General features: G+C 35.7%; 2 protein-coding genes across 2 annotated transcripts in view; both read right to left on the bottom strand.

The window, feature by feature from the left end:
• Positions 1-7,699, bottom strand: part of LOC121374545 (receptor-type tyrosine-protein phosphatase T-like) — an 8,884-nt gene extending 1,185 nt beyond the window's left edge. The window contains exons 1-11 of the mRNA XM_041501650.1: positions 7,493-7,699; positions 6,331-6,436; positions 5,867-5,949; positions 3,900-4,114; positions 3,613-3,700; positions 3,013-3,089; positions 2,206-2,242; positions 1,865-1,954; positions 1,656-1,661; positions 1,082-1,209; positions 58-203 (exon numbers count right to left, since the gene is read on the bottom strand). Coding sequence (XP_041357584.1) covers positions 58-203; positions 1,082-1,209; positions 1,656-1,661; positions 1,865-1,954; positions 2,206-2,242; positions 3,013-3,089; positions 3,613-3,700; positions 3,900-4,114; positions 5,867-5,949; positions 6,331-6,436; positions 7,493-7,640 — 1,124 coding nt within the window. The 5' untranslated portion in view covers positions 7,641-7,699. The remainder of the gene's footprint in view (positions 1-57; positions 204-1,081; positions 1,210-1,655; positions 1,662-1,864; positions 1,955-2,205; positions 2,243-3,012; positions 3,090-3,612; positions 3,701-3,899; positions 4,115-5,866; positions 5,950-6,330; positions 6,437-7,492) is intronic.
• Positions 7,700-11,289: 3,590 nt separating this feature from the next.
• LOC121374546 (protein draper-like) overlaps positions 11,290-26,847 on the bottom strand; it is a 39,449-nt gene continuing 23,891 nt past the window's right edge. Inside the window, exons 7-15 of the mRNA XM_041501651.1 lie at positions 23,426-23,545; positions 22,201-22,320; positions 20,921-21,043; positions 20,030-20,176; positions 19,459-19,578; positions 18,174-18,293; positions 13,382-13,501; positions 12,244-12,393; positions 11,290-11,441 (exon numbers count right to left, since the gene is read on the bottom strand). Coding sequence (XP_041357585.1) covers positions 11,290-11,441; positions 12,244-12,393; positions 13,382-13,501; positions 18,174-18,293; positions 19,459-19,578; positions 20,030-20,176; positions 20,921-21,043; positions 22,201-22,320; positions 23,426-23,545 — 1,172 coding nt within the window. The remainder of the gene's footprint in view (positions 11,442-12,243; positions 12,394-13,381; positions 13,502-18,173; positions 18,294-19,458; positions 19,579-20,029; positions 20,177-20,920; positions 21,044-22,200; positions 22,321-23,425; positions 23,546-26,847) is intronic.

The raw sequence follows: 26,847 nt of genomic DNA on the forward strand, positions 1-26,847 counted from the left end.
TACATGTAGTAATATAAATACTTTACATAATTCTGGATTCAGATAAATGTAAATTACCTGCAGTGTACGAGGACCGGACCAGGAAGTATTGGTTTTGTTTCACGAACTCTGTACAAAAACTGTATGAAGTCATGAACATTGGGAACTCCATGGTCGGGCCACGCCGTAAAGTGAAACTGTTGAAATGTCTTGGACTTTCCAGACTAGAAAAAGCATTATATTGTACATTGTTCGACATTACACATATTTAAATATTGAGAAAACAAATCAAATGGACTATCCTGAGTTTGTAGCGATTTTACAATGTTTTTGGCATATAAGATATTTCTACATTATTAAAATTACAATTTACATACATTTTTTTGCATAGAATAATATCGATTTTTGTCTAAAATAATTGTGTACATACAAATTTATTATTTCTTCTGGTGAAACAAAATTTTAAATACTTCGATCATTTATAAGTATAATGTTTTATATTTTAAAAATCAGAATGTGTGCTTAATTAGTTGGCGGTTTATTTTTTTTGTTTTTTTTTGTTTTTGTTGGGGTTTTGTTGGGTTTTTTTATTGGGGGGGTACAATTAGAAGTCTTGATAGGGCTGAAAACTCAGGATGGTCCATTTAAATATTTCCAAATTTAAGTGAACATCTTTCAAGTTTAATAAGAATGACTGAATCATAAACACAAACAAATTAAGTATTCCATTAAATACATTTTTTTTTTTTTTTTTAATGGTTTTATTTTTCATTTTTGGATTTTATTTTTGTAATGTTTGTAATGACAATTGTAAAAATAAATTAATTTTACTAATACTTATTATACACTGGAGATAAAGTGTATGAACATTATAATGCTTTAATTACATGTAACATATATTACATTTACATGTACACGTAATGATATAAAAGTGGGTGGATACAGTGAAACATATTCAGGGCATAGCTAGACAAAAAAGTCACTTTTAAATGAAAAAGGTACTTTTGTTATCGTTTGGGATCGCAACTGCCCACCCGTTGCTCCCGACTAGATACTCTTCTCAGTTATCAAATGTTTGTGCTAACACTGAAGCGACACTTACCTTTTTGTGTGTGACAAAGAATTTTCTGTATACGTAATCGCTTCGTTCTTCCTTTTCAGTGACAGCAATTGTCAAGGCTCCAAGGGTCATCGTCTCCGTATCTGACCAATAGGCTTCACACTTTCTCTGGAAAACGATTTAATTTAATATGTCAGATTTAGCTTTATCACTAATGTGCTTTTAGTATATTGGGATATATTACTCCACGGCTGGCACAACAATACGTGTGGTACATGCTGTCCTGTCTATGGGAAATTCCATGTAAATATTCCTTCCAGTTCCTTGCTATGAATAGCTTTTGCTGCAGTAGCAGATTTGCTGTCTCAGTTGTACACTCTAGATCACTAGTCGCAACAGCAGCATGTTAAAAACCAAATAAAAAGGTTTGATTTGTTTAACGACACCACTAGAGCATGTTGATTTATTAATCATAGGCTATTGAATGTCAAACATTTGGTAATTCTGACATAGGATAGGATACCCTCTACGTTTTTTCATTAGTTACAAGGGATCTATTATATACACCATCCCACATATAGGATAGCACATACTAGGGCCATTGATATACCAGTCGTGGTGGTCAGAACGAGAAATATCCACATTGCCCACCGAGAAGGATGGACCATAGACCGTCTGTGCATAAGGCGAGCGGTTTACCATTTACCACTGGGTTACGTCCCGACCCCAAATACGAACTAGGTATACCTTAAAATGTTCAGTGGTGTCATTAAAATATTCACATTATTTCTTAATGATTAACCAAGATAATATCAAACCCATAACCTTCAACAAGGTTGGTCAGCATTATGATATGTCCACACTCCTTCTCCCATATCATTCTCCAGAAATCAGGCAGAGTTTTCTTGTTTGGAGCTGGAATATGAGTCATTTTAGCTTGAAATATGATGTTCGTTAAAGCTTATATAGTTTATACTTCTAATAGGTTATTATAATAAGACTTGGCTTTTTACAGACTACAATCAATCTTTCCACTCATAGAACAAATTCTAGCATGGGTAACAACAACAACAGTAACAATAATAATAAACAGAAGAATTCACGAAGGAGAAAAGGAAAATGAAGTAGAAAAGGAAGAATGGATAAAACATGGAAGAAGAAAATACCTTGAGCAGCAATGAAATAATCCTTCTCTGTATAGGCCTGAAAAGGGAACATTAAAGCGTTCCAGTTTTGATATATATTAGTGATATATAGCATGAAGGTAAATATTGATTTGAGCTCATTCAAGTAAAAACAAAATGCTATGCTAAAAATATAGTCACTCTAGTACCTATCATTGCCATTAATAGTTGGATAATGCTGTACTGTGATAAGTCCGCAGAAAGCAGGTGGTGGGCTGATGGATGACTAAAATGTATTGGGGGGTTTTCCAACTTCATATAAATGAAGATAAAATGTAGCTTGTGCACACACACACACACACACACACACACACACACACACACACACACACACACACACACCACACACACTAGAGACTGTGAACCCATCACAATGAGATTGTGCCTCCCCAACTCCAGATATCGTTCATACGGGTCCGTGTAAAAGATTTATAAATTGCACCATCCATTCATGACTGTTAATGCGATTGAATATGGAGTAGTTATATAGCTCAACCAATATTCCAAATAGTACTTTTGTCCCAGCTGGGATTTTTACTTGCAACGAATATATTTTGCAAAATGGTAACAGTAATAATGATACAATGGTAATAATACAAAACTTAACATGCACTAACAGCCATTATAACAAAAAGCAGATTTTCCTTTTATTTTAATGACCCTTCAAAACATAACTTCAGTCTGTTGATATTGTACTACAAGTTCCATTATCACTTTGATAATGCCAATTAAACAGCATTGCCTAGTAACCAAACATTAAGCAGGACATTGTGTCTAAAAGAAACTCACATCAAGATAGCTAGCATTGATGTAATCGGAGTTTGAGATTCCTGGCAACATTGTCAAAGTCACTCGATTCTTGTCATCTAAAAATAATTTATAGAACTTTATTAACTTACTCATAGGTTACTTATGACAATCTGCTATTGATGCATGTGAGTATATATAAACATGTGTAATCCTGCTGTTTCAACAGACAACAATGCAAATTATACCATGGCTATGGAACATATGACGGAAGCATGATATTTCTAGGAAGTGATGCAACGTTTCGCAAAGAGCGTCTACAGTATCAAGGAAGGCGGTGGGGTGCAACATTTAAAAAGGGCACCAAGAGTACTCCAAATTATATTAACAGACATTATGATATGGCAGTCCTCCCCTGAAACACCAAGCTGGCCACATTATTACATGCCCCCCACTAACAATAAATAATTGTATTGTATTTCTTTGAAACACACTGGATTTTGGGGCGTATCAACCGTGTGGCTTATGGACTAGGAGATGTGTCATGAATAATGTGCATGGCTTATTTCTGAAAAACTATTTCATGAATGTATATCACCCTTTTCACCTACTAGCAAATATTCTGGTATCGTATGCACTTACATGGATAATAGCCCACATATCGGTTCTTTGTCTTGTTTTCTAGGATCTGCGATTCGTCATAGGAAGAAGAAAATCCATCCAGCAATTTCTGAATAATACAAATACTGTATTACTCATCATGATATGCATTGAACAAATCTAACTAATCTGGACAGAGTCAGTATAAAATTATAAAAGGTCCTTCTAGTACTAGATAAGGTTAACGTTGTACAATTAACCCCCAAAATCAATTATTGTACCTCTAAGCATGCATAATATTCCAGAATAGATGATAGTCATATCCAAACCTTGTATTCTGTTTCAAAACCACCAGTTTGGTTTCTGATGTTCTCAATAATGCGAGGCAGTTCGCTGACCACCACTCCACCCTCTGGCAGGATGAAGTCAGAAATGTTGTAGTACTCTGACCCGTCTGCCCCAATGTTGTCCTGTTCGTCCACCTCTTCTATAGTGGAATCGGTTTTCCGCGTGGCTTTCTTTTCTACTGTCACTTCAGTTCCCTCTGGCGAATTATTATTATTAGACAATATGATAATGTTTTCCGTATATAATGTAGAGACAAAATTAATTACTGTGGTGACATATTTCATGTTTTGTTTATTAGGCGTAAAAATTATTGTTGTTTTGCCGGGAAGCTGACGTTGATTACAAAAGGCCCGACGCTAATCTCTTAAATTAATATGTACGTGGAAAGAGTACATGATTAACCACTGGCGTAGGAAGGTGCCAAAGGTTGGGGAAACACACACACACACACACACACACACACACACACACACACACACACACACACACATACACACACATACATACATACACACACACACACACACACACACACAGATATATATATATATATTTATATATATATATATATATATATATATATATATATATATATATATATATATATATATATGCTGCTGCTACTGGATCAAGAAAAGTACCCACCCTCTATCCTACACCTCAACCCCACTTCATACGCCTATGATAACATTTCATCTGGACCGTAAGAGTGAATGTAGTTTTAAAAGATAATATTAAAAACCAGACCTACTCTAATTAGTTTTCCAGGAAACACACAATATTTAGACGAGAAATTCTACATATTGTTTCAGAAGCAATATTCACATAACTGTATTACCCCCAGATCACTGGCAATGTCAAGGTTGGGGTGCCTTGAGTCATCGTCTTACAAATGTACAATAATAATAGAATTATAACTTATTTCATATATACATATATGCACACATACACATACATATAGATACACACACACCCACACACACATACACACATACATACATACATACATAGACATAGACATAGACATACACATACACATATGCACACATATATACACATACATATACATGTACACATATACACATATACATACATATACGGGCATATACATACATACATACATACATATATGATACATATGGTAGTTACATGCATTTCATTTGTCGTCTATATTGCACAAGCATATCCATATTTGGGTCTTTTTTAATTATCTGAGGGTCAAAATGGATAGATAAAACGAGCATGGAGGGAAGAAAAGAAAGGGAAAAGGGAAAGAAAGGATAGAAAGGAAAGGTTTGTCTATCAACACCCAAATGTTTTGGGTTGTTTTTTAAAATAACTGCTTTAAGTGGGTGTCTAATGTAGTAAGATACATATATATTTATATATATATCCACATAATACTGAACAGATGTTTTATTTGGTTCAATTACCATCTTAACCATTTTGTCTTGCCAAATCAAAACATAAGTAGGCCGACCAGGTCATTAGATTAAGTTTTCAGATGTAATGAATTTGTCGTGCATCACCCCGTGCAATTATAATATTTCAAACACTGCCTAGAGTAATTTAAAGTTTTGTTTGCTGAAACCACTAGAGCACATTGATTTCTTAATCAAAGTATACTGGATGTCTAACATTTGGTAATTCTGTGATAAACTTAGAGACGAAACACGATACATTGTTTTCATTTGCAGAATTGGATTTTTTTTATATGTACTTTCTTACAGACAGGACAGTGCATACCACGGTCTTTAATATATCAATCATGGAGCACTGATTGGGACGGAAACATCCAGAGAATGTGTCCGCTAGGGTGGAGGCCCAGCAACAAAATGGGCCGTGACAGGGCTAAACTCTACCATCCAATTACATTGGGCGAGTGGTCTGCCGACTGAGCTAGATCGTGACCGTCATTTAATGTATCAATAAAACACATATGACTCACTGATTTCTTTCTTCGATTTAGGGACACTGATGTCTGTTCCTTCTTTATGTCCGTCATCCTCGTGCTTTGCCAGTAGTCTTCGTCTATAAAGTAGAATTAATTAAAATTCCTCAGATTTCTAGATTTAAGTGTAAATGTTTTAATGATCACAACCAAATAAATCGACAGTTTTATATTATAAAATATATTACTAGTTGTAGGTTGCATTAGCATGTGTTGGCTAACTCGAGTAGGGAATAATGTGTGTGTGTTGTGTTGTGTTGTGTTGTGTTGTGTGTGTGTGTGTGTGTGTGTGTGTGTGTGTGTGTGTGTGTGTGTGTGTGTGTGTGTGTGTGTGTGTGTTTGCTAGTGACTGTCTATGTGTGTTTGTGCCAGTGTGTTAATGGGTGTATCTTTCTACCTTTATCTCTATATCCTTCTGTATGTTTAAAGATATACAAACGTGCATTTTGGTAAATAGATACCTTATCACAATGACTGCGATTATTACAATCAAAATGATTAGCACAGCAATCCCTGCAGCAACTGCAGCAATCGTGCCAGTCAAATCAGGTTCACCCGTATCAGCCGCTGGCAAAATACAAATCAGAAACAAGCAACAACCGTCAATGGAAAACAAAATTTTCAAATCTGATCCATAGGTTAAAGTAGATTTATTAATTTTAACGTCTGAGTTCAGCGAAATTTAGTTGCTTGCCCAGTTTAGACTCTAACAATCTTCCTTTTTTCACATTTATAAATGCATTGTTATAATTTTGACTGATAGGTATATAAACAATATAACCCAGTGTGGCACATGAAAATAAGTATTAACTCATGTCTATATATCATCATCTTCATCATCGTCGTCGTCGTCGTCGTCGTCATTCTTTATATACAGAGTTTTTAATGATGTAATTTAAATATAAGCCTTTTTGCTATTGGTTAATTTTCTTGATAAATCGGACGATAGGTGTACGCTGTGATGGGCAACCAGGAAAACTCGACCGATATGCTGTCACTTGGACTCATGTGTGGTGCTTTCGTTAGTATTCCGTTATATTTAAACGTTCTTAAAAATAATTTTCAAAAATATTACTAACTTCAGATCAAAATGATGTTATTGTTCTTATTTTATTATTATTTCGTGCCATTGTAATTTTTAACACTTCGTTAGCAGTAATGAGCACCCACTCTCCCCGAGTAAGGTCCGGGCCCTGATTGATCGCAGCAGTCAATTCGATCATATATCTTACTGTCTGTGTCAGTGTTCCCAAAATGGCACAAGCAGGTTCAGTAGAAATAATTGATTCACAATCTGAAGTACACCATTTTCGTTTCGAACATACATTTAAATAGATCATTAGGTTTTTAAAATGTGTGGGATTTCTTCAAGTAAAAACACAATAAAATTGCTTACAGATACTCCTAATAGGTGTAATATTAGAATAGGGATAATATCACTGTGTTAAGGATTTATCACAATTTTTTTAATTTAGGGACTCGACTTCGTCTCGTCCCTAAATCCACATTTTGTGACAAATCCTTATAGTCAACAACGAATCACAGTGATATTATCCCCTAATTAATATAAAATAGTATCTGTTAGTGTTTATAGTTAACTAATATTTGTTTGAAACGAATTACCTGCACATGTTACTCCATCTTCAGAATATCCATTCAGACACGTACATGTGTATGATCCACCTGTATTGGTGCAGTTGGCATTTGTAGCACACGTTTTCTCTAAAAGACACTCGTCAATATCTAGAAGCAACAGAACATTTAAAAACATGACGAACACAAACCCCCACTAATGTCCCTTTCCAATAGACGAGTTGTTACACATTATCGTTCAGTCGTTCTAATTTAGATGTTGTATTAAATCGTTAGTCACAATCATGTAAAATTATAGCAGGCATTTTGGGGGGTATATTTTGTCTGAACAAATAATCAATTTACAAAATATTGGCTTTATCAGTCAGTGTTTTTCCTTATAATAGTGTGTTATACTTTGATAAAACTAGCTGTAGATATTGTTATATAACCGCTGTGGTTTAACCAGCTTGTTAGATATATTGTTTTGATGACAAATCATGACTCTAACAACACTATAATAATAATATTATTAACTGTGACTAGCTAAACATATACTCAGAGAGAGAGAGAGAGAGAGAGAGAGAGAGAGAGAGAGAGAGAGAGAGAGAGAGAGAGAGAGAGAGAGAGAGAGAGAGAGAGAGAGAGAGATAGAGGGATACATGTGTCTGTGTGTGTGTGTGTGTGCGTGCGTGCGTGCGTGCGTGTGTGATATTGCGTCTATAGGAACAGGCATTACAGCATTAAAGAAATAATTAGATAACGAAAACAGTGTGGTACTAGTAATATAATAAATATAAATACTTTGTTTAGTAAGTAACATACACACAAGTAGGTTTTAAAAAACATATATCCACAGGAATGTGACAACTAAATTGGAGAATATTGTCAATGGTTTCAGGCCCCTACCTACGTCCATTTGAGGACGAAGGTACGTGTTTTGTCCTACTCTATATAAATAGCGATAAAAATCTGGCTTGAGCCACTCACCACTAGAGACTGCCAGATGTCATACCAAAAAGGCTTGGACTATGGAACCAGCCATGTCTGGTAAATGATTTTCATTTCAATTTATTTCAATTTATTTTCGGGCTTATATCCAATTAAGATTCAAGCACGCTGTCCTGGACACACACACACACACACCTCAGCTATCTGGGTTGCATGTCCAGGACAGTGGGTTAGTTGTTACTTGTTAGTGGTTAGTGAGAGAGAGAGAGAGAGAGAGAGAGAGAGAGAGAGAGAGAGAGAGAGAGAGAGAGAGAGAGAGAGAGAGAGAGAGAGAGAGAGAGAGAGAGAGAGAGAGAGAGAAGAGTGTGTAGTGGCTTACACCTACCCACTGAGTCGTTAAAACTCGCTGTGGGTGTGAGTCGGCACTGGCTGCGAACCCTGTACCTACCAACCTTATGCCCGATGTTAGTAGGCCTCAGATCACAGATATCTTCCCATCCAGTAATATATCAGCGCAAATAGTCTGCTGTTTGACTGTGATCATTTCATGGCAGAAAGCTTTGAAGTGGCAACGACTAGACTGAAGTTGACAGGGGAGAACATGTAGATTGCAAACATGTGTAACATTGAAGTCATTTGTGTAATTCCGGCTCATGCATAAGTTGTGCTTTTTGTGTAAAATGGGTGTACTCCAGCCAGGTTTAGTGGGTGTATTTGTTTGAACCAATATCCTGGTCGATAGATGTTGATCTTTTCAGACAGTGCATTAAAAAAACATCATTGGCGTACTGATATTAATAAAAGTGCTATAGAAACATATAGCTTAAATAATTGTGGTCTGTGGCCTGGTATAGTACATGCATTACACCGGTTAAATGTTGAAAGTATTCAAGCGAGTGAGATGAAATTATACCGACTGTTTCTGGATACCATAAGGAATATGAAAACTAATTATTATTATTTTTATATTATTATTTATTTTTGTAATTTATTAAAAATTAAAAGTTTCAACTTTTTACTTTCAATATCCTCTAAAATAACGTAAAATTATGACTGAGGTTACTACGTGCTGTTGCAATATTTTTCAAAAACAGTTTTGAGCTAATATGTTGGTAAAACATGAGCAAAAGTTGGATTCTAATGTTCAATATTGATACAGTCGAACACTGTTGTGTCGAACTTGCTTGTGTCGATATTTTGCTTATGTTATTGCTTGTATTAACTATCATGTTTTTGACTCGTTTGAGTCGATACGATTGTGTTCATATTACATTTGTGCCGACATATTTTGGGTCCCATCTTTTATATGGAAAAATGTCTGAATCTGTTGATATTTATATTATGCGTTAAAATAAATAAAATATTTAACTTGGTAGATATGATTGTGTACTATGAAAACAACGCTGTACAGATATTGTGAGTATGGTAGCAATAATAAAAACAGTTGCCGACTTTTGACTGTAAACAGTTATTATTTGTAATTTACTGTAACAGTCCATGTGTGAGATGAACGAACGTTATCTAAAATATCCAGTGTATTAAATGGTTTCATGGAACTTAAACAAAAACGCCAGCAGACTATGATTGTTACAGAATGCAACTAGTCACGTGACTTGTGACTGAGAATTTCATTTTCATTTCATTTATTTCAACTTATTTTCGTGTTTATATTCAATTAAGGTTCAAGTACGCTATTCTGGGCACACACTTCAGCTGTCTGGGCTGTCTGTCCAGGACAATGGGTTAGTTATTAGTTGGTTAATGGTTAGTGAGAGATAACAGGGTGTAGTGCCCTTACACCTATCCATTGAGCCCTTAAGAACTCTGGATTGGAGCTGATACTGGGCTGCGAACCCTGTACTTACCAGCCTGTAGTCCGATGTCTTAACCACTGCGCCACCGAGGCCGGTCGAGAATTTGAGGACTAGTAAAAGTAGGATTAATTTGTCTTGATAGCTTAATTAGTTCATAATTAACAAAGAATCAGCGATATCGCTGTTTCTTCAGTGACACCACTGTTCCCGCTATGCTGGCTTTATTAGAGCAGCTGAGTCATGAGAATCGGAGTAGGAAAGTGACGCCGACCACAATTTTACGTACATTGTCATACTTAGTAACCCACGGTGTGACTTAGTGGAATATGCATATAGCGAGATCAGCCTACCACCTATGTTCCCTTATCAGACGACATGATTGTCAGACGTGTTAGCTGCCTGTGTCCCTGTAATTCAGAAATTGTCATGGAAAATGACGAGTAGTCCGATCTTCCTATTCATATCAATGACTAGAGCTGTTGATGCCAGAATTAAACTTTTTAGCACAGTAGTTTTGATGTCATGACCCAATGCTTGACAAACATTATTTACTAAACGATATACAGTGGCAACTATTAGACTGAAATTGACAGGGGATAGCATGTATTTTCCAAACATATGTAACTTGTAGACATTGTCTTTTTTGTGGAAATTCCGGCCCATGCAAAAGTAGTGACTTTTTTTTAGTAAAATTGCTGTACTCCGGCCAGGTTTAGTGGGTGTGTTTGTTTAAACCAATATTCTGGGAGAAAGAGCTGGACAACACAGGTTGTACTTTTTAGGGTATGTTGCATGTAGCCGATTATTAATTAATCAATGTGCCTAGTCGTGTTGTTAAACGAAAAAAACTTTCACGTTCAATGACTATGGAAAGAGAAGTCACATGGATTACCTGAGAGGCATTGCATACAACCTTCAGATGTAGAACCTATGCATTATTAGTCGTAAATGGGATTCAAATAGTATCGGCTAAAGGGGAGAATGACTGGGAGGAGTGATATGTACTGGTGGAAACTGGTTGGGGAGGAGTAAAGGGGGTATTGTCCATGGGTGAATTGTATAGGAGGGAATGTACTGGGGAAATTAACAGGAACTGGAGAACATGTTGTAGCTACCTGCACAATTATTTCCATCTCCAGAATAGCCATTTTGGCAAGCGCATGTATATGATCCCTCTATATTGCCGCAGTTAGCATTCATATCACAAGGTTTCTGCTCAATACACTCGTTCACGTCTGAAAGGGAAAGACAAATGATTTATTAAAATCAGAACCTTTGTCTCTGGTATATTATTTATAGATATACTATTTCCTACACACTAGTTTGGGAGAGCGCTGTTTAAGATTTATCATTTTAAATTAAAAACAGTTGATTGACTGTCCCATGGGAACGATATAGAGATCAACGCAAAACCGTACACTAAATGTAACACGACTGTTACCGATTTATACCTGTTATGCATAAGTTATCTATAATAATAAATGTAGATGATACCGTAAATACGTTGGCAAATATATTTAAATATAGATCTAAACATTTAGTTTTTGAGGATTTGTAATAGAATACTACATTTGTGTGTTTAATAATGAATAGGTAAGTTAAAACAACACAGAAACAGTATGTGTTATAAACACTGAGCTATGCGTTTAATACATTTAATGGTGACATATACTGTGTATTATTTTATTGTAAAGCTGCAAATAGTTTACAAAAACGACCATAATTATAATTTCAATACAATTAACAACTAACTAGTTCCTGTGAAATTTAATCTACATAACCTATTCGTATGCGTAGGGAAAAATGACGGAGTTGAATATTACAGGACTTCAGACATATAAATAATTCCTGACCCGATATTTGATATTTATGTAAATAACATCAATTCTTTTGTCAGTTATTATAATATTAAAATATTCCTTCGGCAACTCATAGTTTTTCTTGTCATTATTAATAAATGTGCTTGTGAATATATTTTTGTGATCCTTTTAAACTATCTGCTCCAGGTCTAATTTTACAACATGGTAAAATGTATACCAAGTGTGCAATCTGATCCATTCCATCCTACTTTACATCCGCCATAGCAGGCACCATTCTGTGGATTGCATGGTGAAACTGTAGAAGCACATTTACGATTGTCGCATAATTTGCTGCAGTTACGACCATATGTAACATTGACTTGACATGCTGAAAAAGAATAAACACATATTTAATTATAATTAAACCTACCTTGCTTACACTGACTTGTATTTATTTATTTATCAAACGTCTGAAATGTTGCTTTGCATTGATTTGATCCAGAAGCTGCTTATTCAGAATGGTTATCGTTTTATCTATTTATTTTTACGATTACATCAACAATCATGATTTTATCTACTTTATAATGAATACAAATATACGATGTGATTTAGTTTATTCGTAGAGCCCTCGCCTGAGGCTACGAGATCGTAGGAACGATCCCACTCGGTGGCCCCACGATCCGATCAGTCTTCAGCGATTGATATATCAAACCTAGTGGTGTACATTTTGCTGCACGTGGGACACTTTGCAGCTGGGTAAGAATAAACTGCGATTGGACACTGCTCTCTCTCTCTCTCTCTCTCTCTCTCTCTCTCTCTCTCTCTCTCTCTCTCTCTCTCTCTCTCTCTCTCTCTCTCTCTCTCTCTCAATACTATATATTATATATTATATATATATATATATATATATATATATATATATATATATCTGGAAGGTGGGCGGGACGTATCCCACTGATAAAGCGCTCACTTGATGTGCGGTAGGTTTGGGGTCGATCCCCGCCAATCGACCACGACTGGTTTTTCAAAGGCCATGGTAAGTGCTATTCTGTCTGTGGGATGGTGCATATAAAAGATCCTTTGTTACTAATGGAAAAATGTAGCGGGTTTCCTCTCTAACACTATACGTGAAAATTACCAATTGTTTTACATCCAATAGCAGATGATTAATAAATCAATGTGCATTAGTGGTGTCGTTAAACAAAACAAACTTTAACTTTAGCAGGTTTCTAGTAAAAATACTTTATCAGACATTTTTGTCTGTTAGCATACAATGGTGTTCCTCGATATTAAATCGTTAGTACTTTGACCGTATACATACTGTCCTATTGTTCACAATAAAATCAAAAGAGTCCGTTGTTTTACAGTTTAATTACCTTCACATTTCTGTCCATCTCCCGAATATCCATTTCGACATTCACATGTATACGATCCATCTATATTTGTACAACTGGCATTCTTATCACACAGGTTCTGACCACTACACTCATCCACATCTGAAATGAATAATAAAACGTATTTGAACACTTTGATCATCTTAAAGGTACTTCACACTAAAAATAAACGGGGTGATATTTTTCATGTAAATCGGATGAGAAATGAAATCGCTAGAGTGGCGACATCTTAATTTTAATGTTAGTAATTGACCGTGACCCTCGGTTTTTCGATATCCTGATCCTATTCCCATATGTGACGTTTCATGACAACCGGATGAGAAATGAAGTCGTATAGCGGTGACGTCGTATTTTTACTTGACTAACAGTGAGTTTGAACCTTCATACAGAGAAGTGAAACACAAACTCATCCAAAATACAATGATCCTATTCCTATATATGACGTTTCGTGAAAATCGGATGCAAAATGAAGTTTATACAGAAATAATTCCAATCTCTAAAACTCCCTTTATTATAAACCCTTGGATTGGTTAAATTCGTATCACGTGATGATAAAAACTGGCATTCATAGCACCATGAATCTCAGTTTAGCACTATTTTTGGCTATATAGCCGGAACTACTTTATGAATTATGTCAACAAAGGAATCCCCGAGGAATTTCCTTGAGATTCTATTTTTAGACATCAAACAGTAATCGTCTGCCGTCAAACTTGTAAACATCTAAAAATCTTCACATATAAATTATACCATACAAAATAGGTCGCTTCAGATATTTTTTATTAAAGGTTAAAAGTTATTGAAATTACTTACGTTACATGTTTATAGTGAATTCAAAATCACACAGCTAAAAATCAATTTTGTCGATCCAAAAAAAGTGTATAATTCCAATGGAATTTGGTCTTTTACAAAAGCGATTTCAAAAACAAAATTCAGTCAGTTCATCCCAACCAATAGCAGTAACGCGCATTCAACGGCATTGTAGTATGACGTACACGGTACACAACACATAGCCACTGCGATCCAGTCTTTAAACGACTCGGGTTTTGAAACTAGGCATATCATGTACATGTCGGGACACAGGAACGAAGCTTCAATTCGAAGCTACAACAGAGAATGTTTCACTTTCCAAAAACGAAACATCAGCATGGCACTGTCAAATGTCACGAATACTTGTGTCGCACCACTTGAAGTCACACATGCCAAAACCATCCTGTGTTGCCACTTCCACAATTACAAGGCCAGTAAACACAGAAACTCGCGACACACCTGTTTCATCCATTTCCGGAAACATTGAAACCACTTTCTCCATGTCAAATCTATCAACACATGGATTTTTTCACGCAGTCAAATATTTTATAACTGTAATTTCAACGTCGTAATTGGTAAATCTGGACAGTAATCAAAAAATGGCGCCCATCCATAGTTCGTAGTTAAATATTCATACACCAACCGCTTCACATATAAATTATACCATACAAAATAGATCGCTTCAGACATTTTTATTACAGGTTAAAAGTTATTAAAATTACTTACGTTATATGTTTCTAGTGGATTCAAAATGTTTCTACTTGGTATTGATATTTAATGCAAAAAATTAATATGAATTGTATTAATGATTGTAACATTGTCATTCTCTCATTCGGCTATTGACGGGAAAAGCCGAAACTACCATAGGCATTCCGCTAATGTTGAGTATGAATTTCGTGTTAATAAAATAGTAAATAGTTGGAAAATAGAGTTCACTTTTTATTTTAAAGAGGTTTACATTAATGACATGGTTATGTGTTTGGAATTATAAGAATTGAACGTGAATATTTTTGAGTTTCATGCTAGTATGAAACTCAAAACATTTCACGTTCAATTCTTAAGTGACATCGAGATGCTGAATCCCCTTGACGACTAATCGGTAGAGGATAATTTCTTTCAATTGTTCAATGAAGAGTAGTCATTTAAAATGTCAGTTACAAGACTAAAATAGTTAACATATTAATGAACGATAGTTACAATAAAAGGAGAGTTTCGTTTCTGTTCTATCATAAAACGCACGCTTCTGTAGAGTATGTGCATTATTAAACTGACCATGTGCATCATGACTTATTATTGTAACAAATCTGTATATTTCCGGTATTATTTCACTTGAATTATCTCATTTGGTTGCTGTCCTTTTTCTGATTTTGTTTTGTGTCTTGATTTTATTCTTAGTATCTGCATTTCTAATACTAACATCTTCCACCATCCTTCTTACACGTTAATACTCAGTTCTTGGAATCAGATTGATATCTTGTGGAAGATGCCGGGAAGATCATTTTACGTTTTCAACTATTAAAAGAGTGGTATGAGACCATGTATTTCGGTAATGTTTTGATTTGGATTGGAAGGTGCCAAATAGTTGGAGGGGGGGGGGGGGGGGGGGGGGCACACACACACACACACACGCCCTTCATGTATACATGTATAAATATATTTTTAAAAACATCGCTGCTGCTACAAAGTGTGGTGCACACACACACACACACACACACACACACACACACACACACACACACACACTGCATCCCGCTTCCTACGCCAGTTAGTATATTTTGTGTTGTGTTTTTTCATATATATTTTGTTTTGCGGGTGACTCTGACTCTCGCAATAACACACACGCATGCACGCACACACACACTCATATGTATATATATATATATATATATATATATATATATATATATATATATATCCCTCCCTCCCCTCCCTCCCTCCCCCTCTCTCTCTCTCTCTCTCTCTCTCTCTCTCTCTCTCTCTCTCTCTCTCTCTCTCTCTCTCTCTCTCTCTCTCTCTCTCTCTAATTGGTTTTAGACTTATTATATGTGGACTGACAACGGTCAGGCATTACTTTAATGGGTAAATTACTTGTTGAATAGTAATGTAGGGAGGAAAGAGTCAACATACTGTAATGTGTAAAACCTAGAAAATATTGATAATCTTATTTGTATTGACCATTGAGAGGATTCCAAAATATGTTTTGAGGGTAGTTATCATTCTTTCTTGAGAGTTTGAGAGAAAATAATATGATTTCTACTTAGTACATTTATAAGCGTTCTATGTTTGGGAATCTTATGGTTTCATGGGCAGAAAGAAATATTTCGAGGAGTTAAAGTGTGAGTGCGAGTACAGTTCTTTCTCTAGTCATACATATCTAAGTAATCTATTATTGTGATTCTCATTGTGTTATGAACGGGTGATTGAATGAGGGTGGGAGGATTAGAAAGTCTTGATAATTAGCACACATGATGAACCTCGCAATAGCAATAGTTACAAACTGTACTTGACTATTTAATTTATTAAGTTTTACACTATATTTAAATTGTAATGAAGAGCTGTAACTTAAATAACCTATGTGAAACTGATTGCCGTATGTAATTTTTAGTTGTTAGAACATTTCACTGTCGGATATTTTTGAAGTCCACGACCGAAAGGGGTAGCCGAACCCAGACAGACACGTTAACTTTGTAATGTATTTGATTCCAACGCCGGCCAATGAAGGCAAAATTGTTACATTATTATAAAGGTGGTATTTATGATACAATGATATTATTCCAGTCTACAATGTCATTAAAATATATTTGTGCAATTTTAAATCTATACATACATTTATACATAGAGGTATAGAAAATATTACATTACGATCTTTCCAAACATATCAAATATACCAAATACCAATCATTATGCATCACTTCATATGATTTCAGCTCCATTTGTCACATTTCGTTATCTTGAAGGGCCGAACCAAACACATTGTTATAACTGAAATAACTATAAATGTAGTATTTGTTGGTAAAACGTATGCCATTGGATAATATTAGGGAATGGAGATTATAATAATGACAAGTGACTATAATTAGTTACGAGTTCAGTGGAATAAAAATTGCTCATTTTCATCCATGGATATATTTATAACTTTCAAAATGTTCTCGACAGTGATATTATTAGATCTAGTTATATATTTTTGTTATCGGTCTAATTTTCTAGACAGTCTGGAAAATACTAACACAATAGTTATTTTTCCATTTGTTTCTATAGTCTGTTTGCATGAAAATGGAACCGATGCATTGGCATAAACTCTATAATGAATAATGTTAAAACTTATATTGAAACATGCTACTTAGTTTCAAGCCCATACCAACTCAAACAACATTTTTTTACTAAAACTTTCTGAGTAAATAAAAAGGTTACGTAACAATTTGCCATCAAATTATATGCATTAATCTCATGTTGAATGCAGAGGTGAAGATAAAATGCTAGACCAGCCTTATCGAAGTAATCTATAATGCAGTACATCACGAATAAAGGTAGGACCGTGCGTCCTTTATGTTGGCTGTTCCACCAGTTGTCTTCACTGTAAAATAAGATTTAGCCTATTATGATAAATTGTAAAGAAACGGTTTTATTTATACTGTATTCTTTATTCAAAAATGTTGAGTTGGTATGGGTTTTATATGAATTTTAACTTTATGCATTATAGAGTTATATGTCGATCCATCGTTTCCTTTTTCACGTAAACGGACTATAGTAATATGTATACACTTGTCTATGTCACTTCTGCTGAGATATCGTGATGTCATCGTCAAAAAATTTATAACCTTCGTGAACTCATACAAATTTTTCTTCAGGAATTTGTGATACCATATGTCTATTTAACACATAATTACTTTTAACGTGAACAAAATAATGACACATTAATTAAGTAATATTGCTATTCTTTATATTTGTACTTAAGAAACTGTATTACCTGCACAGTTTATGCCGTCTCCAGAATAGCCATCTCGACACGCGCAGGTATATGATCCCACTGTGTTGTTGCAATCAGCGTCCATGCCACAGGGTTTCTGTTCGACACACTCGTCTATATCTGAATTCAATAGTAAATATATTCACTACATTGCGTTTGTTTGTTATCTTGCCTTATATGTTACTCTAGTATACTGCCAGTGATGTCTTTCTTCTACTTAGGGTCTCACCTGTTGCAAAATATCTAAATTTGGATTAGAAACAAAATCGGGGTTCATACAGTCAGGCAATAGCTTATAGTAAGTAAGGTTCAACGATAATTATCTTATACATCTTAATTCAATAGTAAATATATTCACTACATTATCATATAAAGTGTGAAACATTGACCACCATCGCCATGCTGTCCGTCTAGATGAAATGTAATAGTTCTATCCACCGTTTACAACGTGTATCGGCCATTATGCAGATACTTTTGCTCGAGAGGCCTTCAAGAGGTATATCCTGATGTATGTCGAATTAATTATTACATCACTTGTATGGCAAATAAGATTAATACATCGAAATTAATAAATAATGGAACACAAATAATGCGGACCCTCATATTTTATTCTCGAACCTGTCCGCTTCAGTTATCTGTGTTGCATATGCAAATGTAATCGCATGTAGTTCCATTCGTCTTCAGTTAGACATAAATTCCACTTGTCTGTAATCCGTATACGGCATTGGAAGAAGTAATCATGGTGGATGCATACTTTTAAAACTTATTTATTCGTGTATTCTCAGTTACCAATGTTAGATACAGAAACAACATTATTGAAATATTTAATGAAAACAATAGGGTCTGCCCCTTTTGTCTAGTTACGGTTGGATTCTTAAAATCGCATCTTGTTAGGCCTTGGACATAGAGAGACTAGGAATTTGTTTTTCTTACATGATTAAAATAACTAACATTTCCAAATTATTGGCCCAAAACGTCTGCTAAACTCTTTATAATATTCAGCATGACACACTGATCAAATTAATTATCTATTGTTATCACCGGTATAACAACAAAAATAAATGGAGCATTTTGTGGTCGCTATTTCCCTAAATCTTTTTTTGTAAATTTTTGTTTCACATGAAGTGCATAGTAACCACTACAAATAATAGTACTACCAGACATACACTGGATTTTACCAAAACAAAACTAATTAAATAAACATGGCACTATCATTTTTATTAGCTATTCCGAGAGGTTTTATTATGTAATACTACCATACACAAACAACAGTTGGCTTAATTACCGTTACACTTTCGTCCATCGCCAGAATATCCATCTTGGCATGTGCATATATATGACCCCTCGGTGTTGTTGCAAAGTGCATGAGTACCACACAGATTCGATCCATGACACTCAGTTATGTCTGAATTGAAAGGTAAATACAATTATTGAATAAATTAGAAAATGTCACGTGTTTCAATTTAAATATTAATATGAATAAGCTATTTGGGATTTTATACTGATATTTTCACAGACCTTACACGAGATGGTTATTCAAATGTGTTCACTTATGAGTTACAAACGTTGTATTCTGCGTTACGCATTCATCACAGATTTCAAAGACTGTCTTGAAATTAACCAGCATATACAGGTTTTATATCTGATGAATAAATAATAACGTGAACAAATTACAACATTATGCTTCAATCGTTCAGAATACTAGTAGTGAACTGTTTAATATATCTAGTATGACACATTATTTACTCTAGAGACTCAGTGTGTACTAAATGGCTTCTCTTGTAATCTGTATAGTTGTCAGTATTGCTGTACACTTTGTGTATATAAATATGTTTCACGTCAGGGTAATGATATACCTTTTGTACAGTCTGATCCAGTCCACCCATTTTGACATCCGTCATCACAAGCACCTGCCTTGGCATCACAGGAGGAATTACTCAACTTACATTTACGTTTTGAGCACACTTTTATACAGTTAGGACCATACATGTTCTGCTGACAGGCTAAAATGACAACAGCGATTACAACAATAATAGCAAGCATAAAGATGAAGGAAAGAAATGTTTTATTTAACGGCGCACTCGCACACATTTTATTTACGGTTATATGGTATCAGACATATGGTTAAGGACCACACAGCTATTGAAGGAGGAAAACCGCTGTCGCCACTTCATGGGCTACTCTTTTCAATTGGCAGCAAGGGATCTTTTATGTGCACCATCCCATAGACAAGAGAGCACATACCACGGCCTTTGACGTACCAGCCGTGGTGCACTGGCAGGAGCGCGAAATAGCCCAAAGGGCTCACCGAAGGGGATCGATCCCAAACCGACCACGCATCAAGCGAGTGCTTTACCACTGGGCTACGTCTCGCTCGCATAAAGATGATGTTGCTGGTGGTGGTAATACTGCTTCTACTGCTGCTGCTGCTTCATATGACGGTTTGGCGTACGCCAGCATGTTCACGATGTTTTGTTTGTTTTATCGACTGACAGACAGACAGGCATGAACACGTACATCCACACATATACGTACATGCATGCGAATGGTTTGTGCGTGCGTGTGTGTCAAAAATAAATAATGTGATTACATATCAAGCAACACAATGCGTTTACTTTAAGTATAAGTATTAAAGGTTATGCAAATGCATAATTCTTTTTGGTATATCTGTTAATTGTACCAATGTCGCCAAGTCTCAGTGTCACATATACATTAGCTAGCATTATCATGTTGTAAGCTTCAGTTACCTATGCATGAATGTCCATCTCCAGTATATCCATCTTGACAGGTGCACGTGTATGATCCAGGTGTATTCTTGCAGACAGCGTCAGTGTGACATGTACTCTCTCCATTCTGACATTCGTTCTTGTCTGCAATATACAGTAAAATTCCGAAAAGTGTTAATGCATTTTAATTTTCACCAACATAGGGAAACTCAAGATGAAATAGTTATTTGACATATATAACAGGGTTAACAGAATGGCAGTCACTGCGAACAATATTTGTGAACAGCCCTGTATCTAACAATCATTTCTGGGTTACTCTGGTTCCATGACAAAACCTGAACTTGTGCTAGAGGGGGTGATCAATATATCAAAACGAAACCATTGTCACTGTGTTCAGATTGAAAATACCTTTGCAGTAAGATATTACATTTGATGATAGCTTTATTTTTTACCCTCCCAAACTCAAGAGAATAAAAGGTCAAAACGACAAGTCACGATTAACAAATTACGCCACAAACATATTTATTTCATAAAATGTTTTGTTTTCAGCCTATACTAATCTTATTAACGTAGGCTCCAGGACAGTAGAAATACACTTGACATATCGCCTGTAGGAGTAATAGACTGTCTAGCCCACAAAGCATGCTATAATTTTGCATTCTACGATAAGCATTTTCTTTGAAACTGTTGATCATCGAACTTAAAAAAAAATCCAAGTGATGTCTACAAAGCAAATCAATAGCTATTTTAACTGTTAACGTCTTAAAAATCAAAATAATTAAGAAATCCTTGATTTTATTTATTTATATCATCGATTACTGAGATAGAGTGATGAAGATACATAAATGATAATAGAAGAAATTTATGAGCTTCTTGACCTAACACTTAACTTCTAGTTATTATGTAACACTTCTCTATTTTTGTTAGACGTTTTATATTGATTTTAATTATCATTTCATTTACTCATTTGCCTTCGCTTGACACCCAATAGCCAATTTCGTTTCGTGATGGAGTCTCGTTAAACATTCATTCATTCATTCCATGACAAAATGCACAGTGCTGTGGACAAATCAACTATATCACTATCATGTGCAATATTCATATTTCGAAGATAACAATTTTTCAAAATTTAATGACACATATCTTTACACTTCGATACAGATTGGGGAGAATGAATGAATGAATGCATTAAAATTGTGGTATAAACAGTGTATACAAACATGATCAGGTGGATGTTTTTAAAATTTTGAAAAAAGAAATTATTTTCAACATTTCTAAACCGTAAGCTTCAATTGTATTACCTGCACACCATTGTCCGTTTCCATAATATCCATTTCGGCAGGTGCATGCATATGATCCATCTGTGTTGTTGCAGTCGGCATCGGTGTGACATGAATTCTGTCCTAAGCATTCGTTCACATCTGTGTTCCAAATTAGAGTAAATTCATTTAATCTGTTAGCTGGGTATGTTGTGTAGTTTCTAATTATAGTGCACTGTCTTGGGGTTATTTTTAATATTGATCATTAGCAAATAACTGGATAGATTTTACATACTATTGCTTTTATTACTTAAAATCTGATTCAGCTTAATGCCATGTCATGTCATAGGGTTTTACGTGCACATTCAGAACAAGCTGTTGTAGCGCACGCCTGTCCATGACAGGAAAGGTGGGGGAGAGGAGAGGAGGGACCGCCTGCACTGGCAGGTGCAAGGGAGCACCAGCAGCCCGATCAAATCGGTAGCAGGCGGGTGAGGGTGGTGGTGGTGCTATGGAATTTGAATGGAGCAGTTAAATGCCAAAGAGAAAAGGGTGCGCAATTTTGATCGAGGAAATTTGGCGCAATTTTGAACTTAATTGTTTTAACATGCTTATATACACCTAAGGTTTCAAGCATGTCTGTCCCGAGTCCCGCTCCTGGATAGCCAATGATCTGATCTGGGACACCAGGCAATGGACTATGGCTGAACGATGGCATTTCTACATATATACAGTAACTAAAGCGTATTTGTCTACATATTTTTTGTTTTTAGTATTTTTACCATTGATTCTAAGCAAGGTTTAGTCGACTAGTAGCAATTACATTTTGCTATTTTAGTTAATGTTACAATGCTATTTGCGAGTCGAATAATGAGTATTTAACACAAGAAGAAAAAAAAAAACTTTCACGAATAGCGAAATAAGGCAAGCCTGCTTATATGGCGAATCATTATGGTGTTGTGGATAATGCTTTCTGATTTTAGAACAAATTTTCCCCCGAGTTGTTCATGTTAGATTTATTATATTTATAAATGCATTTCATTTTGTCAAACCTCTGTTAAACAGCAATATACGTGAGTATAAATAAAAGAGTTGGCTGATTAAAACACATCGACGTGTACTGTCACACTTAATAAATGAAAATGCCTCAAATACGATATTTTATATCACAAGACATCACAGTTCACACTGGTGCCATTACATTCCATACACTGCAAATGTAGATGATTCAGAAATGTATGTAAGACCAAATAACGCCATTTAATACCTGTACATGTGTGTCCGTTTTCAGAATATCCAGTTCGACAAGCACAAGTATATGATCCAATCGTGTTCGTGCAAATGGCCTGCTTATCACATGGATTCGATTCTTGACACTCGATCACATCTGTTGAATGAAGTTAAAGATTAATGAAGTCAGAGCAGAGATTCATGCGTGATGATGTCATTTGACACGTTACGCAAGTGACTTTCCGTAATACAATACTAGTTTTACTACATGTCATGCTTATTTCGTGGGAAGGGGGGTTAATGTGGGGGTTTTTTGGTGTTTTTTGGTGTTTTTTTGTTGTTGTTTTGTTTCGTTTTGTTTTGTTTTGTTTTTGTTTGGCTTTTCTTTTCTTTTTCTTGTTTGTTTTTTTGTTTTTTGGGGCGGGGGGGTGTATTTGATTTTATTTGATTCTTTTTTATTGATTTTTTTTGGCGAGGGTGAGGTTGTTTGTTTGTATTTAAATAACCAATTTGTTGTGTGGAAATCGAAATGTGTTACCATTGTAACATGTTTTTTAGATAGTACTTTTAAATATTTTAAAATTATTATTACAATTCTAATATATATTTTAATGGTCATGAAGCTATCAAATAAGTTGTCTTTCTTGTTTTTTAGGGGCGGGACATAGCCAAGTGGTAAAGAGCCAGCTTGATGCACAGTCGGTCTATGATCGATCCCCGTCAGTGGACCCATTGGGCTATTTCTCATTCCAGCCAGTGCACCTCAACTGGTATATCAAAGGCTGTGGTAGGTGCTATCCTATCTAGGATGGTGCATATAAAAGATGCATTGCTACTAATGGAAAAATGTAGCGGGTGTGACGAACCTAGAATTGTGTTTCAGTGGGTATACTAATATAACTATATTTAATAGAAATATGAATGCTACACACAAACATTTTATATGTACTTATCTTTTATAATTTAACTGTAAACAATAGTTCATAGTTATATCTGATATATAGAATTCTTAATTAAACCTGATGTTTAAATAAGCTTCTGTTATAGAGATATGTTGCCTAAAGAGGCTACATAAGTAAGATGTGGTTAGTTGTTGGTGTTTCATTTATCTAGTTGATGAAATTAGTACTAAACTACAGGAGAGTATTTGTTTATTGTTTATCACTGTTGCGAAGCTACAAAAGCGCCTGGTAACCCCTAGATAGAGAAACGAGCCATGGAATATTATTGTATATGCATGTGGGGGCGTGAGCACTGTGACAGGAGTATAAAAGTGAGGGCTCATCCGGGATCATTCTCAGATGCATTATCTGGGGGCTCGAGAGCAAAGATCAGAATGATATTTATTGTTTATAACCAGGATTTTGTAAATTTGTTTTCCTCTCTTAATGGTTGAACATTAATTGAGAAATGCACCAATGTTGACAGTAATCCAGTTTTTACATCCACTTAATAAATAAACACCAATGGACCATTGTTCAACACTAGCGTAACGCTCATTAAAAAAATGTGTGCGCCACTGCGCATTCTATGTCTAGGAGAAAGAAAGAAAAGGAGGAATTTGAGTTATCACATACCTGTTTAGCGAAATGGTTTGAGGTGAAAGATAGTGTGACGTCAGTCGATTATGAGGTGTCTGTTAATAGGATACAATCCAATTCAGTCCTGTATCAGCTGTTGAATTAGATAACTCTGGGGATATTCTGTCTCAGGTAAATAGGAATAAACAAAGTTTGTGTATTGCTCAGAGAAGTGATAGTTCTTTGAAAGCTGTTTGGGACAATTTGGTTGGTAAAAAACAAAGCACGTATGAGAGTGAATGTTTTTATTTACAAAATGAGGTGTTGATGAGGAAAGGTCCGTCAAAACTAGTGGGTGATGTGAATGATCAGTATGATAATGTTCAGGTTGTGCCAGAATTTACAGGCGTGACATTCTGAGTTTGGGTCATGATCGTGGGTCACCTAAGACGTATGAATTCCTTGCACGTGAGTTTTATTTGTCAGGGATATACACAGATACAGATCAGTATTTTCAGTTGGTGAATAAGCACAATCAGGTACGTCCCCTCCCCCCGGCACCTCTGAAGTTGATCCCTATTACTGGCCAAGCATTTTCGAAAGTAATTATAGACATTGTGAGGCTTTTTTTTGCGTACTAGTCAGGGGAACAAATATTTACTGACGATCATGTATGTAAATACTCGATTCCCTGAGGCCATTCCGCTGTGGAAAATAACGGCAAGGGTGATAGATATGGCTCTGACTAAATACTTTACCATGACAGGTCTTCCTTCCGAAATTCAGAGTGATCAAGGCTCTAACTTCACGTCAAAGTTGTTCAAACAGGTTATGGACCTCTTAGAATTCCACCAAGTTGTCTAGTGCTTACCACTCTAAATCCCAATGGGCGTGAGAACGCTTACATCTAAGCTTAAAGAGCATGCTTAAGTGTTATTGTAGCGAACATGGGAAGGACTGGGATCTAGGAGTACTGTACGTTTTATTTCCTGCATGGGATTTAAAACAATAATCCTTGGGTTTCACCCCATTCGAGCTAGTTTACAGGCACACCCTAAAGGTCCTCTAAAATTAGTCAAAGACTAGTGGTTAGAGGCGAATAACTCTGACAAGTTATGGCAGGCAAACCAGTTAGCACCAAAACATTTAGCAAATGTTCAAAGTACAATAAAAGACAACTTTGACAAGAAAGTTAAACCTAGGGTCTTCAAAGCAGGTGATCGGGTCTTAATGTACTTGCCCTTACCTAAACCGTTGTTACAAAGTAGATATTTTGGACCCTATACGATAGAAACGAAAGTGAGTGACACAGGTTACATTGTAGCTACGCCAGATTAGGGCAAAAGAACGAGGTACTGCCATGTCAACTTACTAAAGGTCTCCCATGCATGCACACATGTTAGTCCCTCCATGGCCGTGGAAATCGACTCGATCGGCAAAGACAGCAAACCAGGTGATCAGGCAGATATGAGAATGATCAATAGCGAAGTACTGGTTAATCAAGACAATGAGTTACGTCATCTCACAGCTGTCCACAAGGCAGAATTAACCCAGCTGATCAATGTGTTTTCTGGTCTGTTTCCCTATGCACCCAGCGTCACTGACATAATCAATCAACATGTGGAATTTGAAAACGATGCGCTGGCCATGAAACAACATGCCTATTGGTTGAACCCAGAGAAAAGAGCTATACTGAAGGCGGGAATTGATTACATGTTTCAAAAAAACATAATTGAGCGGTCCAATAGCGGCTGGAGTTCACCTTGTATTCTGGTACCAAAATCGGACCTTAGTCACTGGTTGTATGCACATTTACGGAAAGTGAATAAACTGATAAAGTCGGATTCGACAAATGTCAAATACATAACAAAATTGGACTTGTTAAAGGGGTATCTTCAAATTCCCTTGTGTGAACGTGCCACACACATTTTGTAACGCC

This window comes from Gigantopelta aegis, chromosome 6, assembly GCF_016097555.1.
Source record: "Gigantopelta aegis isolate Gae_Host chromosome 6, Gae_host_genome, whole genome shotgun sequence".
Lineage (NCBI taxonomy): Eukaryota > Metazoa > Mollusca > Gastropoda > Neomphalida > Peltospiridae > Gigantopelta > Gigantopelta aegis.